The sequence below is a fragment of the Perca flavescens genome, chromosome 19 (assembly GCF_004354835.1).
Source record: "Perca flavescens isolate YP-PL-M2 chromosome 19, PFLA_1.0, whole genome shotgun sequence".
NCBI classification, from domain to species: Eukaryota; Metazoa; Chordata; class Actinopteri; order Perciformes; family Percidae; genus Perca; species Perca flavescens.
Genome location: NC_041349.1, coordinates 10190135 through 10208274, shown reverse-complemented (window position 1 = coordinate 10208274; position 18140 = coordinate 10190135). Strand labels below are relative to the sequence as shown.

At 38.0% G+C, this 18140-nt stretch overlaps 1 protein-coding gene across 1 annotated transcript; it reads right to left on the bottom strand.

Moving 5' to 3' along the window:
* Positions 1-1133: 1133 nt before the first annotated feature.
* LOC114545335 (uncharacterized) lies at positions 1134-10612 on the bottom strand. Its single transcript, XM_028563610.1, has 6 exons — positions 10434-10612; positions 8905-8960; positions 8408-8767; positions 7512-7553; positions 1797-1939; positions 1134-1199 (listed from the first exon to the last, which is right to left on the bottom strand). The coding sequence occupies exons 1-6, from the start codon at positions 10442-10444 to the stop codon at positions 1134-1136; spliced, it is 678 nt and encodes a 225-aa protein (XP_028419411.1). The 5' UTR covers positions 10445-10612.
* Positions 10613-18140: the final 7528 nt, after the last annotated feature.

Here is an 18140-nt window from a genome sequence, read left to right as displayed (position 1 = left end):
TAGAACACTGAGCAGTGGTGTTTATATAGGACTTGAGCACATACAGGATGTCACAGAGACTCTGCCACCTCAAGAACACGCAGAGCAGCAACTTACTTCTCTCTTTTGGATTGTTCCACAGAAGTAAAACTGATTTTATTGTTTAGCGTTGGGGAATTGCAAGTTTAGCAATACTTGGCTTGAAAAAAAAGAATTTAGGGCTCAGTTGATGTTGTGACAAAAGGTCTTAACAAGACAAGGGTAAAACACACAGCAGCTACAGCTCAACGTAAAAGCTAACATTGATGCCTTCCAGAGATGTGCACAATCTTTGGGGCCAAGGACCAGAGAGGAAACACAGCACCGGGCAAGACAGTACAGACAAAGATACTCTGGCACGGCTTAATGAAACTAATTAGAAACACAGAAGTAGGATGTGCTAAGGACAGCCATTATTTTGGTTTTGCTAGTTTGATATACAATCTATGGTTAAAACCCTTTAATTACAAAGTGGACCTTTATTTTTTTTTTTCATTATTTTTTTTAATAAAGAAATTACATGATGAAAATATTGAAAATATAGTGAAAATATTGTAAATGGAAACCAACAAAGCTAGATACTACATTATATACATTTGTAATTTATTTCGAAGACTTCCTGATAAGCTGAATCAATTCTAACAGCCTATACCCTACCCAACATATTTAATATTTACAAATTATGAGACTGAAAGAATAACATAGAAATATAAAAGCTGAAATGGACATAATTAAAAACGGAAAGACTAAGTTCAGAATCAGGAAAGGATGTATTGCTAGGTAAGTAACATAAGATAAATGTCTTGGGGGACAGTGCATACATAAACATAAAAAAATGACCAATACATGTAAAAGAAACAATAACAGAACCAAACAATATTACAGTTAACAATAAGAAAAGAAGGCTGAATGGTTTAGTGCAGGATGTGAACAGATGTTGAGGGAATGTGCAATAGTTCAGGAGAGATAGTTAATGCAATGGACAGGTTATAGTCCAGGATGTACGTTAATGTAACGTATAACATCTAGGAGGGGGGGGAGCCAATCCCCTTCTCAGCAGAGACGGTATGCTGCTGCCACCTCCAAGGACAACGGCAGAGTGCAGCGTACCGTCTCTAGATGCTGATGGAGGAGATGAAGATGGAGGAGATGATGCCAGAGGAGAAGTTAACTCTCCTTGTCTTTGGCAGGTGAAGTTACAGTTTCAGTTACACAACACAAGACTCTTAACCAGAGTCTCAGGTGATAAAGGTCAATAAAAATCCGCAGGCAGACATGGAGCATTTCTTCTTCTAGTGAAGAGCTCCCTCTGCTGGAAGTAACAGACAATAATACAACAGTACCAGTACATTTCAGTTTAAAGTGCACATTACAAAAAGAAAAGGGTAAGGCTCTATGTGTTAAAGTAAACACTGTTTACAAAGTCTGGTAGAAGTTTAAATGAAAAAGGTTTTAAAAATTGCACATATGAGCTGTAGCCTGTGTGGAGTACGAGGCGAGTATTTCAATATTCAGATCTGTCTAACAAGTTACAGACATAAATGATGGAGAAAACACTGGTCACTCAGTCACTTACTGAGGAATATAAAGGAAAGATGGGTTTCAATCCACTTTTCAGTTGGTTTGTGTTTGTTTTGCTGATGTGTGTGTGAAGCATCTGAGTTGTAACCTGACAGACAATGGGGAACTAGTATTTTCTGGGGCTCTGTGGTATGTAACTGGATTCTACCTGTTTAGTCTCATTAGAGTTGTTGATTAAACTGTTTCCACTGATCCACCTGCTGAACTGTAACTTTTCTCTGAGTAGGAATCTTGATTTCTAGACAGAAAGAGTCTGAAAAAACAGAAAAAAAACCCAGCAGAGCTGCTGTCAGTCCACAGTAGAGACCGATCCTTCCCCGACTCTCTGGTTGTGGTGGACTTGTTGTGTTTGGTGGACTTGTTGTGTTTGGTGGACTTGTTGTGTTTGGTGGACTTGTTGTGTTTGGTGGACTTGTTGTGTTTGGTGTCTCAGGTTCAGGCCGATACCTCGCTGCTGTAAAGAGACCAAACACATCTGTTTCATTCATGTGAAGAAAAAACATTTCACTAAAAGAAAAGGAAGTGTAAGGATGGTGGATTTTTTTTTACTTTTAAATTATCAGGTTTTTATTCATCCAAAACAAAAAGTTGCTGAATTGAACCTGTTATGGAAGTTCTTGTGAATCAACTTACTAGTGACATTGAGCCAACATTTACCAGAGCTACTCCCATAACTTGTGTGTACTCTACACACATACTGTCCAGAGTCTTCAGTCCTGAGTCTGGACACATGAAGTCTGAGTCGTCCTTCTCTGAGGACGTCTTTGTCCCACTGGACTCGTCCTGCAAACTGTTCATCCTGAAACTCTGGGACCTCAACTCCTTTACGGAGATGAAACAGGACTGAGGGTCTGAAATGAGTGAACTTATTACAGTCGATAGAAAGAGAGTTGTAGGAAGTGTGAGGGTTGGTTGTGAAGGTCCACTCCAGTGTGATGTGGTGGTTCTCCTCTGCCTGATAGGAGGTCTGGGTCACATTCACTACTAATGTTCCTGTTGAGGAGACAGAGGTGAAGCTGTGTTTCTGTGTTGCGCACTTTATAAAAACTCACTTCCGCCTTTTCTCCTGATATCATCCGAACTAATATCCAGAAGAAGATAAACACAGTGAACTCTTTGTTCTTTCAATAATCAACTATAGACTACTGGAAAATCAGAACAAGTCTGAAAATATAAAAAAAAATCATACATAAAAATAGTTCAATAAAGAAAAAAATAAACGTATTCAACTGATTTGACTCGGTTTTCTAATCTAATTAATAAATGGCAACAACGTCTGCTAAATGATTAAATTATCATTTAAACGGAGAATCAGCTGCTTCTCTGAAGAAGTAGGTTACTTATTTAATCTTCATCAGCTCAGCTGGTGACTCATGAGGAAGACCTGCAGCCATGTTGTTACTTTGTCCAGATGTGAGGTGGAGTAACATCAGGGTGTGGTGATGAAGTGGAGCCGCTGTAAAGCAGCATTATCCCGGCAGACAGGGAGGAGAGGAGTCGCCCACTTACCTTATTATTATCATTATTATTATTATTATTATTATTATTATTATACTCTCCTAAAGCTGCTTCTGGTCAAAGCAGACAATGTGGACTGTCTAACACGTCTTGGTATTTTATTGGAGGGAAATAAATCAATAAAAAAAAACTTGATTTAAATACAACAAACTGTTGGAGCGGGACCAAAAAATCTACCGGGAAATCTACCCCTATATTTCTGAAAATCCTAGACATGGTTACCTGCACTTCGTTAGTGCTTTCTGATCAGCCTGTTTTCCTCCGTGGGTGCACCGGCGCACGCCCTTTAAAAACAAAATAAATATCAAAATAAATAAGTAGCCTTTCAAAAAATGAATTTCAGAACCTTAGGAAGTGGACAGCGGCCGACACGAAACCCACACGCCTATTAACTGGATAATAAAGGCGTAAAGTAGCCTATCTATCATCTCAGGACAGCGCCACTTCTCACACACACAGATAGGATTGGAGATGAGAAGTTGAACTGACAGTAACCGTGATCAGCTTCGTGGGTGCTCGAGCTCCGGAGTACCGGCCCGGTACCGGCGCCTATCAGCCTGTTTGGGTTGAAATCAGAGGCTGCTGCGGCCCGCCGTCCGGGCTGAGCAGAGGGAGGCTGCCCAGTCTGACCACACCAGGCCGCCGGATGGGGTTGATAACAACTTCCAATGTCTAACTATTATCAGACCACCGGCCTTCACGGCCTCCAAACACTACCGGCCCACCGGGAAAAGTCCCGACTCTCCCGAATGCCACTCCGCTACTGAAGGCAACAAACTGTTGGAGCTGCACTTCTTTGTTGCGCTCTTCCTGTTTCTCTATGAGGAAACCAGTGGTGTAGTCTACGTGATGTACGCAGTATACCCACTAAGAGAGCTCCAGGATGTCCATATACAATACACACTTAAAAATGCCCAATGACACGCTACAACATAGCCTACTTTCCATTCTATTTGTGATACATTTTGAATTGTTACCTGTGTTTTTCTTCTTCATATAGGCTAAATAAAGGAATTTACACTGTAAAATGGTGCATAACAGTGTATCAGAATGATGAAACTGAAGTCTTTGACGCTCAAAATAACGCTGGGGGAGGACAGCCAGACCCCCCACTATGATATTTGAAGTATTTGATCTTAAAACTTCTTATGATTTTCCAGTAGATAATAAATAACAGGACAACGTGTTTTTATCCTGGATTTATTCTCTCGGGCAATAGTTTTTGTTTTCAGGACAAAGTGTAAAAGTGTAATTTTGAGGTATTTACTTGACTTCCTGTCTTAGAGGGAAATCTACTTGACTTTCCTGTTTTTACTTTTTCTGTGCAGTTTATTCTGAATATAAAAACGTATGCCAAACACAAGAGTTGTTTTGTTATTAAACCACCTAACAGTAAACTGTCTAAATGTTTCTAAATGAGAGCATTTCTTTGATGCCAGTTTGTTACTGATCAGCCAACAGATACACTGATATATATATATATATATATATATATATATATATATATATATATATATATATATATATATATATACATACAACAATATGTTTTCCCTTCTCTCAGAGTAACACCATGTGACAGAAACCCTGAAGACTGAAATGTTCCATATGTCCAGAGCTAAAAACTACAAGTCCAGATGTTCTGATTGGTATCATTGCAGAGGTGCATTTGTAATAACTTGGGCTGGGTATTGATTCTTATTCTCAATGTTCTGATCTGATATTGATTCGATCAGGAGTATTTCAGTTATAAACTAATTTTATTTGATATGAAAGACTTTCAGAGAACAATCACTGTAGATTGCACAAGGAACCCTCTAACCTGCTGCATTATTAAACATTAAGAAGAACAAATCAGTTACATAGAGACAGAAACATTGGACAACTTTCTTTAGTGCAGAGAGAGACATATACCTAAAGACATACATCTGTTTTTTTGCCTATCTTTTGAGCTTTATTTAGCCTGACATGGATTCCTTAAACCTTCTAGTTTCACTAGAGACAAATATCTTCAGTCTAGGTTTCAAAAGGAGCCTCTTAAAAGATCCATCTCTGGATTTATGAATCAATATCGGATCATTCATAAAAGATTGATTTGAATCAGAAAATCAATGTGTTAACCCCAGCCCTACTAATAATGAGGATGAAGGACAGGACCAGCTGTTGTAATGACTGAATGAAGACAGACTGCAGATGTTCTCTCTGATAATAGGACTCTTGTCCTCTGTCTCCTCTCACAGGGACCTCTGCTGACAGACGGCTCCTCTCCTTCTCTGACAGGCCTGGCTGCAAGTAACGAAGACACTTGGGGGAAATGTAATCAAGTAAAAGTGAAAGTTTCCAGAAATATAAATAACGAAGTACAGATACATAAAAAGTCTACTTAAGTACGGTAACAAAGTATTTGTACTTTGTTAAATTACAACTCTGCTTAGTGGAGAAAGATGCCCTACATTTGTTAAACTTGCCTATACAGCATGGGGATGCAAAATATGGATTTCTTTTTATTACGACCTGCTTGTAAAGGCTGGTAGAACTAACATCACCACTCATTTCAAATCTTTGTATTGTTAACCTGGAGGTCGGAGGGCCAGCCACACTTTAACATACTTCCAGAGAGAGAGAGAGAGAGAGAGAGAGAGAGAGAGAGAGAGAGAGAGAGACTGAACTAGTCTTTAGCATCTGTGTTTTAGACAGATGTGTTTTCTATAATGCAAAATATCCCTTGCTATTATTTACTGTGAATGTATTGTGTGACTGTTTTCATATATATAAACCTCTAAATGTTTAAATAAGTGGAATCAGTCAGTGAATGTGAGTCTACAAAAAAAGGAAAAGTAGATTTTAAAAATGACATGTTTACTTTCTCCCATTCGTGGTTCCAATTCAACAAATCCTCAGAAGTTTAATATGATAATTTAGAGCTGCAACATTTTCAGATATCACAGCCAGCAAAATTTAAATTAACTTTATTTAGTTATTTATGAAAATTATCAAAAGATTCCTTAGGTTGAACGTCTTCATTTGTTAAAGTGATGAAATGAAATACATGGGAAACATTTCAGTGTGAGAGACAAGAAGTAACAGACCATAATACAACAGTAACAGTACATTAAAGTGCACATTCCAAAAGAAAAGGTTAAAGCTCTATGAAGGCTTCATCCAGCAGGAGTCAACTACATGACATAAAAACAAATGGATGTATTTTTTATGAAAACTTTAAAGCTTTAAATGAAAAGATTGCACATATTAGCTACATCCTGCATCTTATCGCAGGTATTTCAATAAAGTGAATACAGCACATTTCAGATCCATCTGATAAGTGACAGTTTGACCAAATAATAAACAGGAACATATTTCCTCCATTATTAATCAGTTGTGTAATATGATTCATGTCCACTCCCTGAGGAATATAAAGGGAAGACTTGTTTCAATCAACTTTCAGTTTGTGAGAAACTAGTATTTTCTGTCTCTGTGGCATAACATTGAATTCTAACAGTTTTGTCTGATTCAAGTTTCTACTGATCTACTGATCCACCAGCTAACCTTTAACTACTACTAGGAGTCAACTACATGATAGACAGGATATAAAAACAAGTGGATATGTTTTGTTATTAAAACTTTAAAAGCTTTAAATGAAGAAATTGCACATATAAGCTACAGCCTGTGTTGTATACTAGGTATTTCAATAAAATGAACACAGCACATTTCAGATCTGTCTCTAACAGTTTTTTCTGATTAAAGTTTCCTCCGATGCTGATCTGTAACTTTTCTCTGAGTAGAAATCTTGATTTGTAGACAAAAGGCTGAAAAACCAGAAACAACCAGCCAGCAAAGCTGATGTTTGCATGTATTATAGTCTTATCCTTATTACTCTAAATGTATTAATATTATCATTAATTAGAGAACATATAGTATTTCAAGTCGTCTGTGAGTTATGAAGGAAAATGTAAAATATGTTACGATTGTGCCGGTCTCCTCTAACAGTTTGACCAGACATCCCTTAAAAATAATGAGAGCATTGTTTTCCTCCATAATTATTTTTGTATATCAGTTCTGTAATTAGACGTTTATATCATGAATGTGTTTCAGTCATCACCTTTTACAGCTTGTTTGTGTTCATTTTACTGATTTTCATGTGTGTGAAACATCAACATTAATATGGTTACCTGCTGTTATATTACCTGCCAATGAGAAACTAGTATTTTCTTTGTGTCTGTGATATAAACAGCTAATTCTCGCTAAATGGGAATCTGGTTCTCTCTGCATTCTTCTCTTTCTGAACAAACAGAAACAACCAGCCAGCAGAGCTGCTGCTGTCAGTCCCACTACACAGTAGAGACTGATCCTTCCCCGACTCTCTGGTTGTGGTGGACTTGTTGTGTTTGGTGGACTTGTTGTGTTTGGTGTCTCAGGTTCAGGCCGATCCCTCGCTGCTGTAAAGAGACCAAACACATCTGTTTCATTCATGTGAAGGAAAACATTTCACTAAAAGAGAAGAAGTGTAAGGATCGCGGATTTCCACAGTACTTTTCTTCTCAGGTTCTTATTTATCTAAAAAGCTGCTGAATAGGGGCGTTGTTGGCCCGACAACAACCCCTCTTAGCTGTTATATAATCACAACATATCAGAGCCTGAAGTGAGCTATTGCTTTTATAAAACAGTCATCAAGTATGGCATTATGAAAGTTAGTCACATTTCAATTTAAATGATTTTTATTCATAAAAAAAAAATCACATTCACAATAAAATCTAAGCTCTCCTGGGCTGGCTGCCCACCTCACACATACTGAGGCTGTTGATATGGAACAGTAATGCTAGCCTTCACTAGCAGCTAGCACACTTTCTTTTGCTTAACGCTGAAGAAAGGGAAACAATAACACAAACTAACTGCTCGAGGCAGTGGTAGTGCAGCAACTACCGTGTTCTGGGTGGTAAAATGACTGTTTTTGTGAAAGGAGTCTGGCAGCTTTGAAGAGAGCAGAGATAACAGCTTCAGTTCCCTGTTTTAAAGTGCTGTCTGACAGCAAGGTAAAGCTCTGAAATAAATAAATATAGATATAGATATAAATATAGAGTTTGATTTGAAGCCAGCTCTGTGTCCTGGCAGTGCTTCCCTCTGAGGCACCAGCCATCAGTCAACGTTTTTCTCAGACGCGGAGTGATACTTAATGTGCAAAAGAGTCCGATTATAGTCATTGTATGTGGTTATTATATCACGGCTATGAACCAATCAGATTGCTGTATTCAAGCCTTTTTTATAATGAGCATTTTAAAATGAATCAACTTACCAGTGACGTTGAGCCAACATTTACCAGAGTTAATCCCATAACTTGTGAGCACATCACACAGGTACAGTCCTGAATCATTAGTCCTGAGTCTGGACACATGAAGTCTGAGTCGTCCTTCTCTGAGGACGTCTTTGTCCCACTGGACTCGTCCTGCAAACTGTTCATCCTGAGACTCTGGGACCTCAACTCCTTCATGGAGATGAAACAGGACTGAGGGTCTGAGATCAGTGAACAGTTCACAGAAGATATTCAGAGAGTTGGAGGAAGTGTGAGGGTTGGTTGTGAAGGTCCACTCCAGTGTGATGTGGTGGTTCTCCTCTGCCTGATAGGAGGTCTGGGTCACATTCACTACTAATGTTCCTGTTGAGGAGACAGAGAGGGAAAGTGAGGAGCAGACACACTGACAACTTTAAACTCCATCTCCACATGTTTCTGTGGACACTTTAGTGATTCTTTGTTTAGTGTTAGTGGAGAATAAAGTGAAGCTGTAAACTAACCAGAGACACAGGAGGTCAGGATGATGAGCAGCAGGATGCTGCAGATCATCTTCTCCCTGTGAGAGGAGACAGAGGTGAAGAGTCACAAACACATGAGCTCAGAGTTCACTTATTACAGGACAGAGAGAGGACAGATACAGTCTGTCTATACTTCTTCTTCTGGGTTACTTATTACACATGACTGATCAGAGGACTGACTATAAGCAGCTACAGTGATGTATTTCTGTCACAAGATGGTGCCAGTTAGTAGAGATTTTCAACTGAGGAAGAAGAAGGAAGTATGAGTCTACTATGAACTGAGATGAACTGTGAGATAAAGCAGAGGGCGGTGACTAAAAGCTGCAGTTTAACCGTTTCTAACGGTCTTCAACAGGATCCTTGTTATCATTCCAAACTATAACGTTGTGCTCGTTCTCCAATGACTGTTGAATTGTTTTAATTCGGCCTTCGTTAATCTGTGACAGTGTAGCCAAACGATGTATAGGTTATATACCTGTGATCATCATAACGTTCATAGTAATATAGCCTATATATATATATATATATATATATAAGCTATAAAAAAAAAACATGCATGCACAAAAAAGGTCACTTTCTATTGAGGAAGAAAAAGGGCAGGTGATCAAGCCGCTTTTGATGTCTGTGTGCACGTGCCTGACTATAGCAGCTTATAGGTCTAAATACCTAATATATAGGCCTCCCCCAAAAATGTTGAGTTTCTGGTGAATTGTTATGCCCCTATTCTACCTTTTTCTGAAGCAATTAGTGCTGGAAATATCTTTATGTAAAAGTTAACATAGATTACAATACAAATATGAAAATATAATGGAATATTTAAGGCTCTCAGGCATTCTGTATTGCTTTCAACTATTTCTTCCCCTGTAGATCAACTTCTCTAATTCTGAGTCAGCACACGTGTAGCCTAGGCAGGACTTACTCTTCCTTCCTCTTTTGTGTTTTGTTGGGGAAGTAACATCCTTAAATATGCACATGACAATTATTCACCTCAATGATGCATTCATTAATTGTAATTGATTAATAAACCCCTGGACTTTAATATTTCAGATGTCAGGATTGTGAGGCTCGGACCCAAAAATGCAGAGTAAAGGATTTTATTAACAAAAGACAAATGAAGAACAAATGAAGGTGTCCTGAGGCAGGAACGGAAGCAGTCCGAACCAAGACTAAGCCAAAACTACAAACCACTAAAACCAGAAGGAATAAACCAGCAGGAATGAGCGACGCAGGGAATGAAAGGGAGGGAAGAATTTAGCACAAAGAAAAATACACGTGGTATACACGTGGTTCTACGCTGCTATACGTCGGCGGTGGAACACCGAAATAAATAATCATAATGTAATCAGTGTATGTCCGACCACGGAAACACTGACAGACACAGCAAACCAGTTTGTAAAACTAGTTCTCAACATGTAGCCTGCAGAGTAGCGGAGTGAGGAGGCTAGGTCTAAACACGCAGCTTCAAGCTTTCTACATGTAGCAAATATTCACTAGAAGAAGATCACACATACCTGAAACTCATTCAATCGACTTTTGAAAACGGCTCAGTAGTATTCATCTTGCTGTTAGAATCGACTAGAAGATTTGCAAAAATGTTTGCTTTCTTTGTTTTTAGTATGGGAAGTGAGTGAAGCAGAAACGTCTATAAAAAAACTATTTAATGGAGTCCCAGAAGAATCCTAAAAGGTCCGAGACAGTAATAATGGATTCAAGACTGGGATGCACGTCATGGGCAGCGTCTCTCTCTATCGATCCGCAAAGTCAGGAAGTGCAACGGGGTGTACATGTGCGACGGCCAAACATTTTGCCTTGTGGTAGGTGCCGTTTTCATTTAAACCTCTACAGCATAAGAAGTGTAAGAAAAGTTGTTTAATTAGGAAATGCATTTGTTTTCATAGAGTGCAGAAGACTGCAGTGACAGAATACAGGTTGCCATAGGCTATAGGTGCGCTGTAAAACAAATCCAGTCAGCTGTTCTTGGAGCGGAGATAATGATTGTAAGTTATGAACCGTGAAATCTATTAAATATAGTAGAATATAACTGAGATGTTCAGTGTGTTTTTGTTTTTCCTTTCTAGTACCGGTCAAAACGACATTAAAACATACTGCTGATCTGAATGAAACGTAAATGACTTAAAGGTACGGCAGACTGTCCGACGATTTTATAAATTATTTATTATTTATATTGTGTCCTAAAATATGCTGAAAAATGGACTAATATTGTCTTGATTTGTTATAGGTCTGTTTTCGAATGCAATATTGTATGTCATTGTTTTTCCCCACCCTTATTTATAGTAACGGGCATTTATTAGTACATTTGGTTTTCTTTCTTAGTTGGGTTTGTTCGTTTTATTTCATTTTTATTATTATTATTATTATTATTCTTAAAGGGTAAAGTGCAATATCACTGACGGGCGCTGTGCAATTCTAAAGCTGGTTATATTCTCAGATATAGCTTTGGAGGCCCCTTATTGTCTATTAGTGTGATTTGAGGTGTTGTTTTTTATTACTCCTTTCATGGAATTAATGTTTTAAAGTGTGTAGTGCTAATTTGTTCTTTTGCTATTTCATTGTGTATATTGGGCCCTGAGGCATATCAATAGCTTCTATTATTCCTGTGCATTATTTGCTATATAAGTGATTGTGTTGATGCTATTGCACTTTCCCTGTTAAAGTTGTTATTGTGTAGTTTTAGGCTGGCCTTATTGGCCTTTTCCTCTTAGTGTTCTTTATCTATATCAACTTTGTGAATAAACTCAATTCATATTTTGTAATTGGCCTCTCGTCCTGGTTTGTTCTGGACACTTACCTGTTTCATCACTACACATGAACCACTTAATGTGATGATATTAATGCAGCAACATGAGCCAACATATTCAGAAACTATTCTGCATATTTATTACATATTTATTCTGCATATATTCTGCATATATTTATTTAATTCACTTTTTCAAACTATTTTTTTAAATCTCTACAAACTGACTTTAACACTGTATCGACAGGAACTGAAAGACAGTGAGGGGAAAGCATTTCATTCATCAGGTCAAAAAGTTAATTTATGTTTATTAAAAGGAAAATATTGTTTTGTACATTTTGGAGACACACCATAAAAAACTAAGACAGCAGAGACTTAATTTAACATTTCATGAAGCCCTAAATGGATCATTTTATATTAAATGTCACCAGAGGTGTCAAAAGTATTCACATTCATTACTCAAGTAGAAGTATAGATACTAGGGTTTGAAAAGACTTTTGTAGAAGTTGAAGTATCAACTCAAGCTTTTTACTTAAGTAAAAGTGTAAAAGTACTGGTTTCAAAACTACTTAAAGTATAAAAGTAAAAGTAATGTAAGGCAGAGATCTTCAACCAGGGGTCCTCAAAGTCATTGCAGGGGCCCTCCAAATTATTGTACATTTTTGAGTCTTTTTATTATCTTTGTCTTTTAAAATGAAAATGCCTTAACATAATTCCAACATATTATTAGCAAATATAAATTCCCACTGATGATAAGCTTACTGGCCTATAGGTAAGGTAGTCCCTAAGATATCAGCCCACAGATACAGTTAATCCTAGATTTACTGTGCCACATACAGTATGTCACATACAGTATGTACCATATGATTTATAAAATCATGCCAACAATTAATATTTTAATAGCTTATGAAAAAAGGGTATGTAAGAAGGCTTTAGGTTGCGCTAACAGTTATTGTAGGCCCAGTTTAATATGCAACTTAATTTCATACAATATGTAGTAGGGGGTCCCTGCTACATCTCACTTTAAGTAAAGGGGTCCTTGCCATTAAGGACAACAGCTTAACCCCAAAACGTTAGGACAAAATCATATGACTATAATAATGTTATATTAAAATCATACCTGCAAACTCAGAAGGGCTGAAAAATTTGACACATCTCTGTCTGTGTTTTTCAGACAATGGCAGCTACAGTCTGGTGTTACAATCCTCTCCAGTGAAATACAGACACACTTTTACACCGTTTAGCTCTCAGCATTTTAACCGTGTTTACTCCAGCTGCTAGCTAACGCTAGGCTAACGGAGGAGCACTGCCCCCCCTGGTAGCTGAAACGGGTAATTGCATTGCTTCAAAAATGAGTGGAATAATTACTTCTGACATAACCAGATATTTTATAAATACTTTAAAAACACAAAACAACTAAATGGGGATAGGTAATACATCTGATTTCATATAGACCTACTGCTTTAGTAAAAATAATATTTTTTCAGGGCTCTGCCTCTCACCTGAGACCATTGTCGACGCATATGCAGGACGCAAAAAACAATAATTTGTTGCACTAGTCGGGACATCTTACCGTGCCAACGTTACAATACACGTTGCCTAAATGCCATGTATATAAATTTGCTGTCAGCTTACCAATTGAATGCGCGTTTTGTGTAGATTTGGACTTTGATTTGGACTCGTTCACCTGTTTGGAGCTGACTGGTGAATGGGACGCTTGTATAGGCCTTGCTGGATACACCGGGACTCTGTTTGTGAATCTACTGATCGCTGTGGATTACTTTTTTTCATGTCCTTGGATTACGGCAAAATACTGATCTTTTTTCTTAACGTGTTTTAACGTTTTATGGTGCGATTGCGCTTGGTTTCTGCGTTTGGAGAGGGATCTCAACAGACTGGAGGTCCAGCACTGATTGTTCACTGTTAACCTACATGTTAGTTGAATTTAAGTGTCGGGGCATTCTGCCACCGTCTGTCTATTGTGCTCCAACACAGCCGTGCCCACGGGCGTCAGTTTGGTTTGAAATGTGCTGGGGACAGAGACGCATTCGGAGGTACATTTCCAGAAGTTCTGGGTACAATGACGCATACGTTTTTTTCTCTTTCGCGCAGGTCAGGTTTAATGTACGTAAACAATGACCAATGATTACCAAATTTCTCTCTAATATTGCTCCTCATAACCACGGAAAACTGTCAAAAAAATAGAACCCAAAGTCCAATTATTATGGACGTTATCTGACATTTAGCGTTTCTGCTTCACATTTTCAGCAGGGCAGCGGAGCAGCTGTTTGTTGACTCCCAACGGTTCTCATGGGCTTTATAAGTCCTAACATGAAAAAGCTTAACGTGGTTTAATATACCTAAACAACGATCAATCATCACCACATTTCTGGTTAGATTTTTTGACAGTTTTCAGTGGTTATGAGGAGCAATATGAGAGAAATTTGGTAATCATTGTTTCGGTACAAGCTTTTTCCTCGCTTTTTCCTCGCCATAGCCTGTCAAGTTCTTTTGACAGGCGTAAGTGTTCATTACAAGATATGGCCATGATAAATTTGGTGATCGTTGTTGAGGTACACTAAACCACGTTAAGCTTTTTCACGTTAAGCAGAACAGGCAGCGTTGTGAACAGAGAAGCGTACAGCCTGCGCAGCAGCAGAGCGGCTGTGTCTGTGACCTGTGGGGACTGAGATTGTTGTGGATTTTTTGCATCTGTCGCTCAAGAATTATATGCGTTATGGACTTCTTTTTTTAACTAAATTGAGCTCGAGGTTTTAAATTGTTACAACCCAGGTGAAAAAAAATTCGATTAAAAATATACTTTAAGGGGTTTAAGATTTACAGACAAGGGCTTAAATAAGCATGCAGCTTCAAATGACAGGAGGGACTGGAGAGAGGACAGGCTGCCTCCACTCAAAGTACCGGTAGGTTCAAAGTCTCTGTGCGTGTGTGTGTGTGTGTGTGTGTGTGTGTGTGTGCGTGCGTGCGTGTGTGTCTCATGGCACATGCATAGCAATGCATATCCTTCTGTTGACTGCTTTAAAATGCAATGTTTGAGAGATGATTTCTGGTGTTGCATCTAATATGTTGTATAGTCAAGTGTTTTATGGATATTCATAACATTGCTTCTATGTAATGTGTTGTAGGCTATATAGGCTACCTGGTCATATTGTTGTTGGTTATGTTTAACGTGATGATTACGTGCGAATAGTATAACAAGAGTATATGATTATTATAAATATACATACTGTATGCTAATAATAATTGTGCCCTCCCATGTATTTCATATGCCCCCCTTAAGACTGAGGTCTGGCGACTGGTCTTATACAAGCGTCCCATTCACCAGTCAGCTCCAAACAGGTGAACGAGGTGAACTTCGCCGTTTAAACAAAGTGGAATAAAACGTATCAAAGTCCAAATCTACACAAAACGCGCATTCAATTGGTAAGCTGACAGCAAATTTATATACATGGCATTTAGGCAACGTTTATTGTAACGTTGGCACGGTAAGATGTCCCGACTAGTGCAACAAATTATTGTTTTTTGCGTCCTGCATATGCGTCAACAATGGTCTCAGGTGAGAGGCAGAGCCCTGAAAAAATATAATTTTTACTAAAGCAGTAGGTCTATATGAAATCAGATGTATTACCTATCCCCATTTAGTTGTTTTGTGTTTTTAAAGTATTTATAAAATATCTGGTTATGTCAGAAGTAATTATTCCACTCATTTTTGAAACAATGCAATTACCCGTTTCAGCTACCAGGGGGGGCAGTGCTCCTCCGTTAGCCTACGGTTAGCTAGCAGCTGGAGTAAACACGGTTAAAATGCTGAGAGCTAAACGGTGTAAAAGTGTGTCTGTATTTCACTGGAGAGGATTGTAACACCAGACTGTAGCTGCCATTGTCTGAAAAACACAGACACAGAGATGTGTCAAATTTTTCAGCCCTTCTGAGTTTGCAGGTATGATTTTAATATAACATTATTATAGTCATATGATTTTGTCCTAATGTTTTGGGGTTAAGCTGTTGTCCTTAATGGCAAGGACCCCTTTACTTAAAGTGAGATGTAGCAGGGACCCCCTACTACATATTGTATGAAATTAAGTTGCATATTAAACTGGGCCTACAATAACTGTTAGCGCAACCTAAAGCCTTCTTACATACCCTTTTTTCATAAGCTATTAAAATATTAATTGTTGGCATGATTTTATAAATCATATTTTAATGGTACATACTGTATGTGGCACAGTAAATCTAGGATTAACTGTATCTGTGGGCTGATATTTTAGGGACTACCTTACCTATAGGCCAGTAAGCCTATCATCAATTTATATTTGCTAATAATATGTTGCAATTATGTTAAGGCATTTTAATTTTAAAAGACAAAGATAATAAAAAGACTCAAAAATGTACAATAATTTGGAGGCCCCCCTGCAATGACTTTGAGGACCCCTGGTTGAAGATCTCTGCCTTACATTACTTTTACTTTTATACTTTAAGTAGTTTTGAAACCAGTACTTTTACACTTTTACTTAAGTAAATAGCTTGAGTTGATACTTCAACTTCTACAAAAGTCTTTTCAAACCCTAGTATCTATACTTCTACTTGAGTAATGAATGTGAATACTTTTGACACCTCTGGTGACATTTAATATAAAATGATCCATTTAGGGCTTCATGTAATGTTAAATTAAGTCTCTGCTGTCTTAGTTTTTCATGGTGTGTCTCCAAAATGTACAAAACAATATTTTCCTTTTAATAAACATAAATTAACTTTTTGACCTGATGAATAAAATGCTTTCCCCTCACTGTCTTTCAGTTCCTGTCGATACAGTGTTAAAGTCAGTTTGTAGAGATTTAAAAAAAATAGTTTGTAAAAGTGAATTAAATAAATATATGCAGAATAAATATGTAATAAATATGCAGAATAGTTTCTGAATATGTTGGCTCATGTTGCTGCATTAATATCATCACATTAAGTGGTTCATGTGTAGTGATGAAACAGGTAAGTGTCCAGAACAAACCAGGACGAGAGGCCAATTACAAAATATGAATGGAGTTTATTCACAAAGTTGATATAGATAAAGAACACTAAGAGGAAAAGGCCAATAAGGCCAGCCTAAAACTACACAATAACAACTTTAACAGGGAAAGTGCAATAGCATCAACACAATCACTTATATAGCAAATAATGCACAGGAATAATAGAAGCTATTGATATGCCTCAGGGCCCAATATACACAATGAAATAGCAAAAGAACAAATTAGCACTACACACTTTAAAACATTAATTCCATGCAAGGAGTAATAAAAAACAACACCTCAAATCACACTAATAGACAATAAGGGGCCTCCAAAGCTATATCTGAGAATATAACCAGCTTTAGAAGTGCACAGCGCCCGTCAGTGATATTGCACTTTACCCTTTAAGAATAATAATAATAATAATAATAAAAATGAAATAAAACGAACAAACCCAACTAAGAAAGAAAACCAATTGTACTAATAAATGCCCGTTACTATAAATAAGGGTGGGGAAAAACAATGACATACAATATTGCATTCGAAAACAGACCTATAACAAATCAAGACAATATTAGTCCATTTTTCAGCATATTTTAGGACACAATATAAACAATTCATAAAATCGTCGGACAGTCTGCCGTACCTTTAAGTCATTTACGTTTCATTCAGACCAGCAGTATGTTTTAATGTCGTTTTGACCGGTACTAGAAAGGAAAAACAAAAACACACTGAACATCTCAGTTATATTCTACTATATTTAATAGATTTCACGGTTCATAACTTACAATCATTATCTCCGCTCCAAGTTTGGGCTCATCTGAACAGCTGACTGGATTTGTTTTACAGCGCACCTATAGCCTATGGCAACCTGTATTCTGTCACTGCAGTCTTCTGCACTCTATGAAAACAAATGCATTTCCTAATTAAACAACTTTTCTTACACTTCTTATGCTGTAGAGGTTTAAATGAAAACGGCACCTACCACAAGGCAAAATGTTTGGCCGTCGCACATGTACACCCCGTTGCACTTACTGACTTTGCGGATCGATAGAGACAAAGAGAGAGAGAGAGAGCGCAAATTACCGGTGTCCCTAAATAACCTCCGCCCTCAACAGGGCCATGACGTCACACCCATTACACATTTGGGACATTTTAATAGCTACTGTTTTTTAACATTTCAGAGGGGTTTTTACGCTTATTTTCCGGACGTTTTTGTCGCTTTTTTTGCGTTTTTGACGCTTTTCCCCCGATGTTCTAACGGAGGACGAGGCACAGCCACGCTCTCCACCTCCCTGTCATCGGCCGGAGAGACGCTGCCCATGACGTGCATCCCAGAGGCGGAGGTTCTGGTAGCGGACAGGTCAGCCAAGACGGCGATGGTCATGCATGTTGACAGGTGTGGTGAGATTGATGAAGATGGGTCATCGCTTTAGAATTAT

Bases quoted from the DNA above. Each gene is read 5' to 3' on its own strand.
- LOC114545335 (XM_028563610.1), bottom strand. The intron at 1,940-7,511 runs GTCCACCAAACA...CAAACACAACAA, and splicing joins TGAGACACCAAACACAACAA to GTCCACCACAACCAGAGAGT. The intron at 1,200-1,796 runs GTGGATCAGTGG...CACCTGCCAAAG, and splicing joins GAAAAGTTACAGTTCAGCAG to ACAAGGAGAGTTAACTTCTC.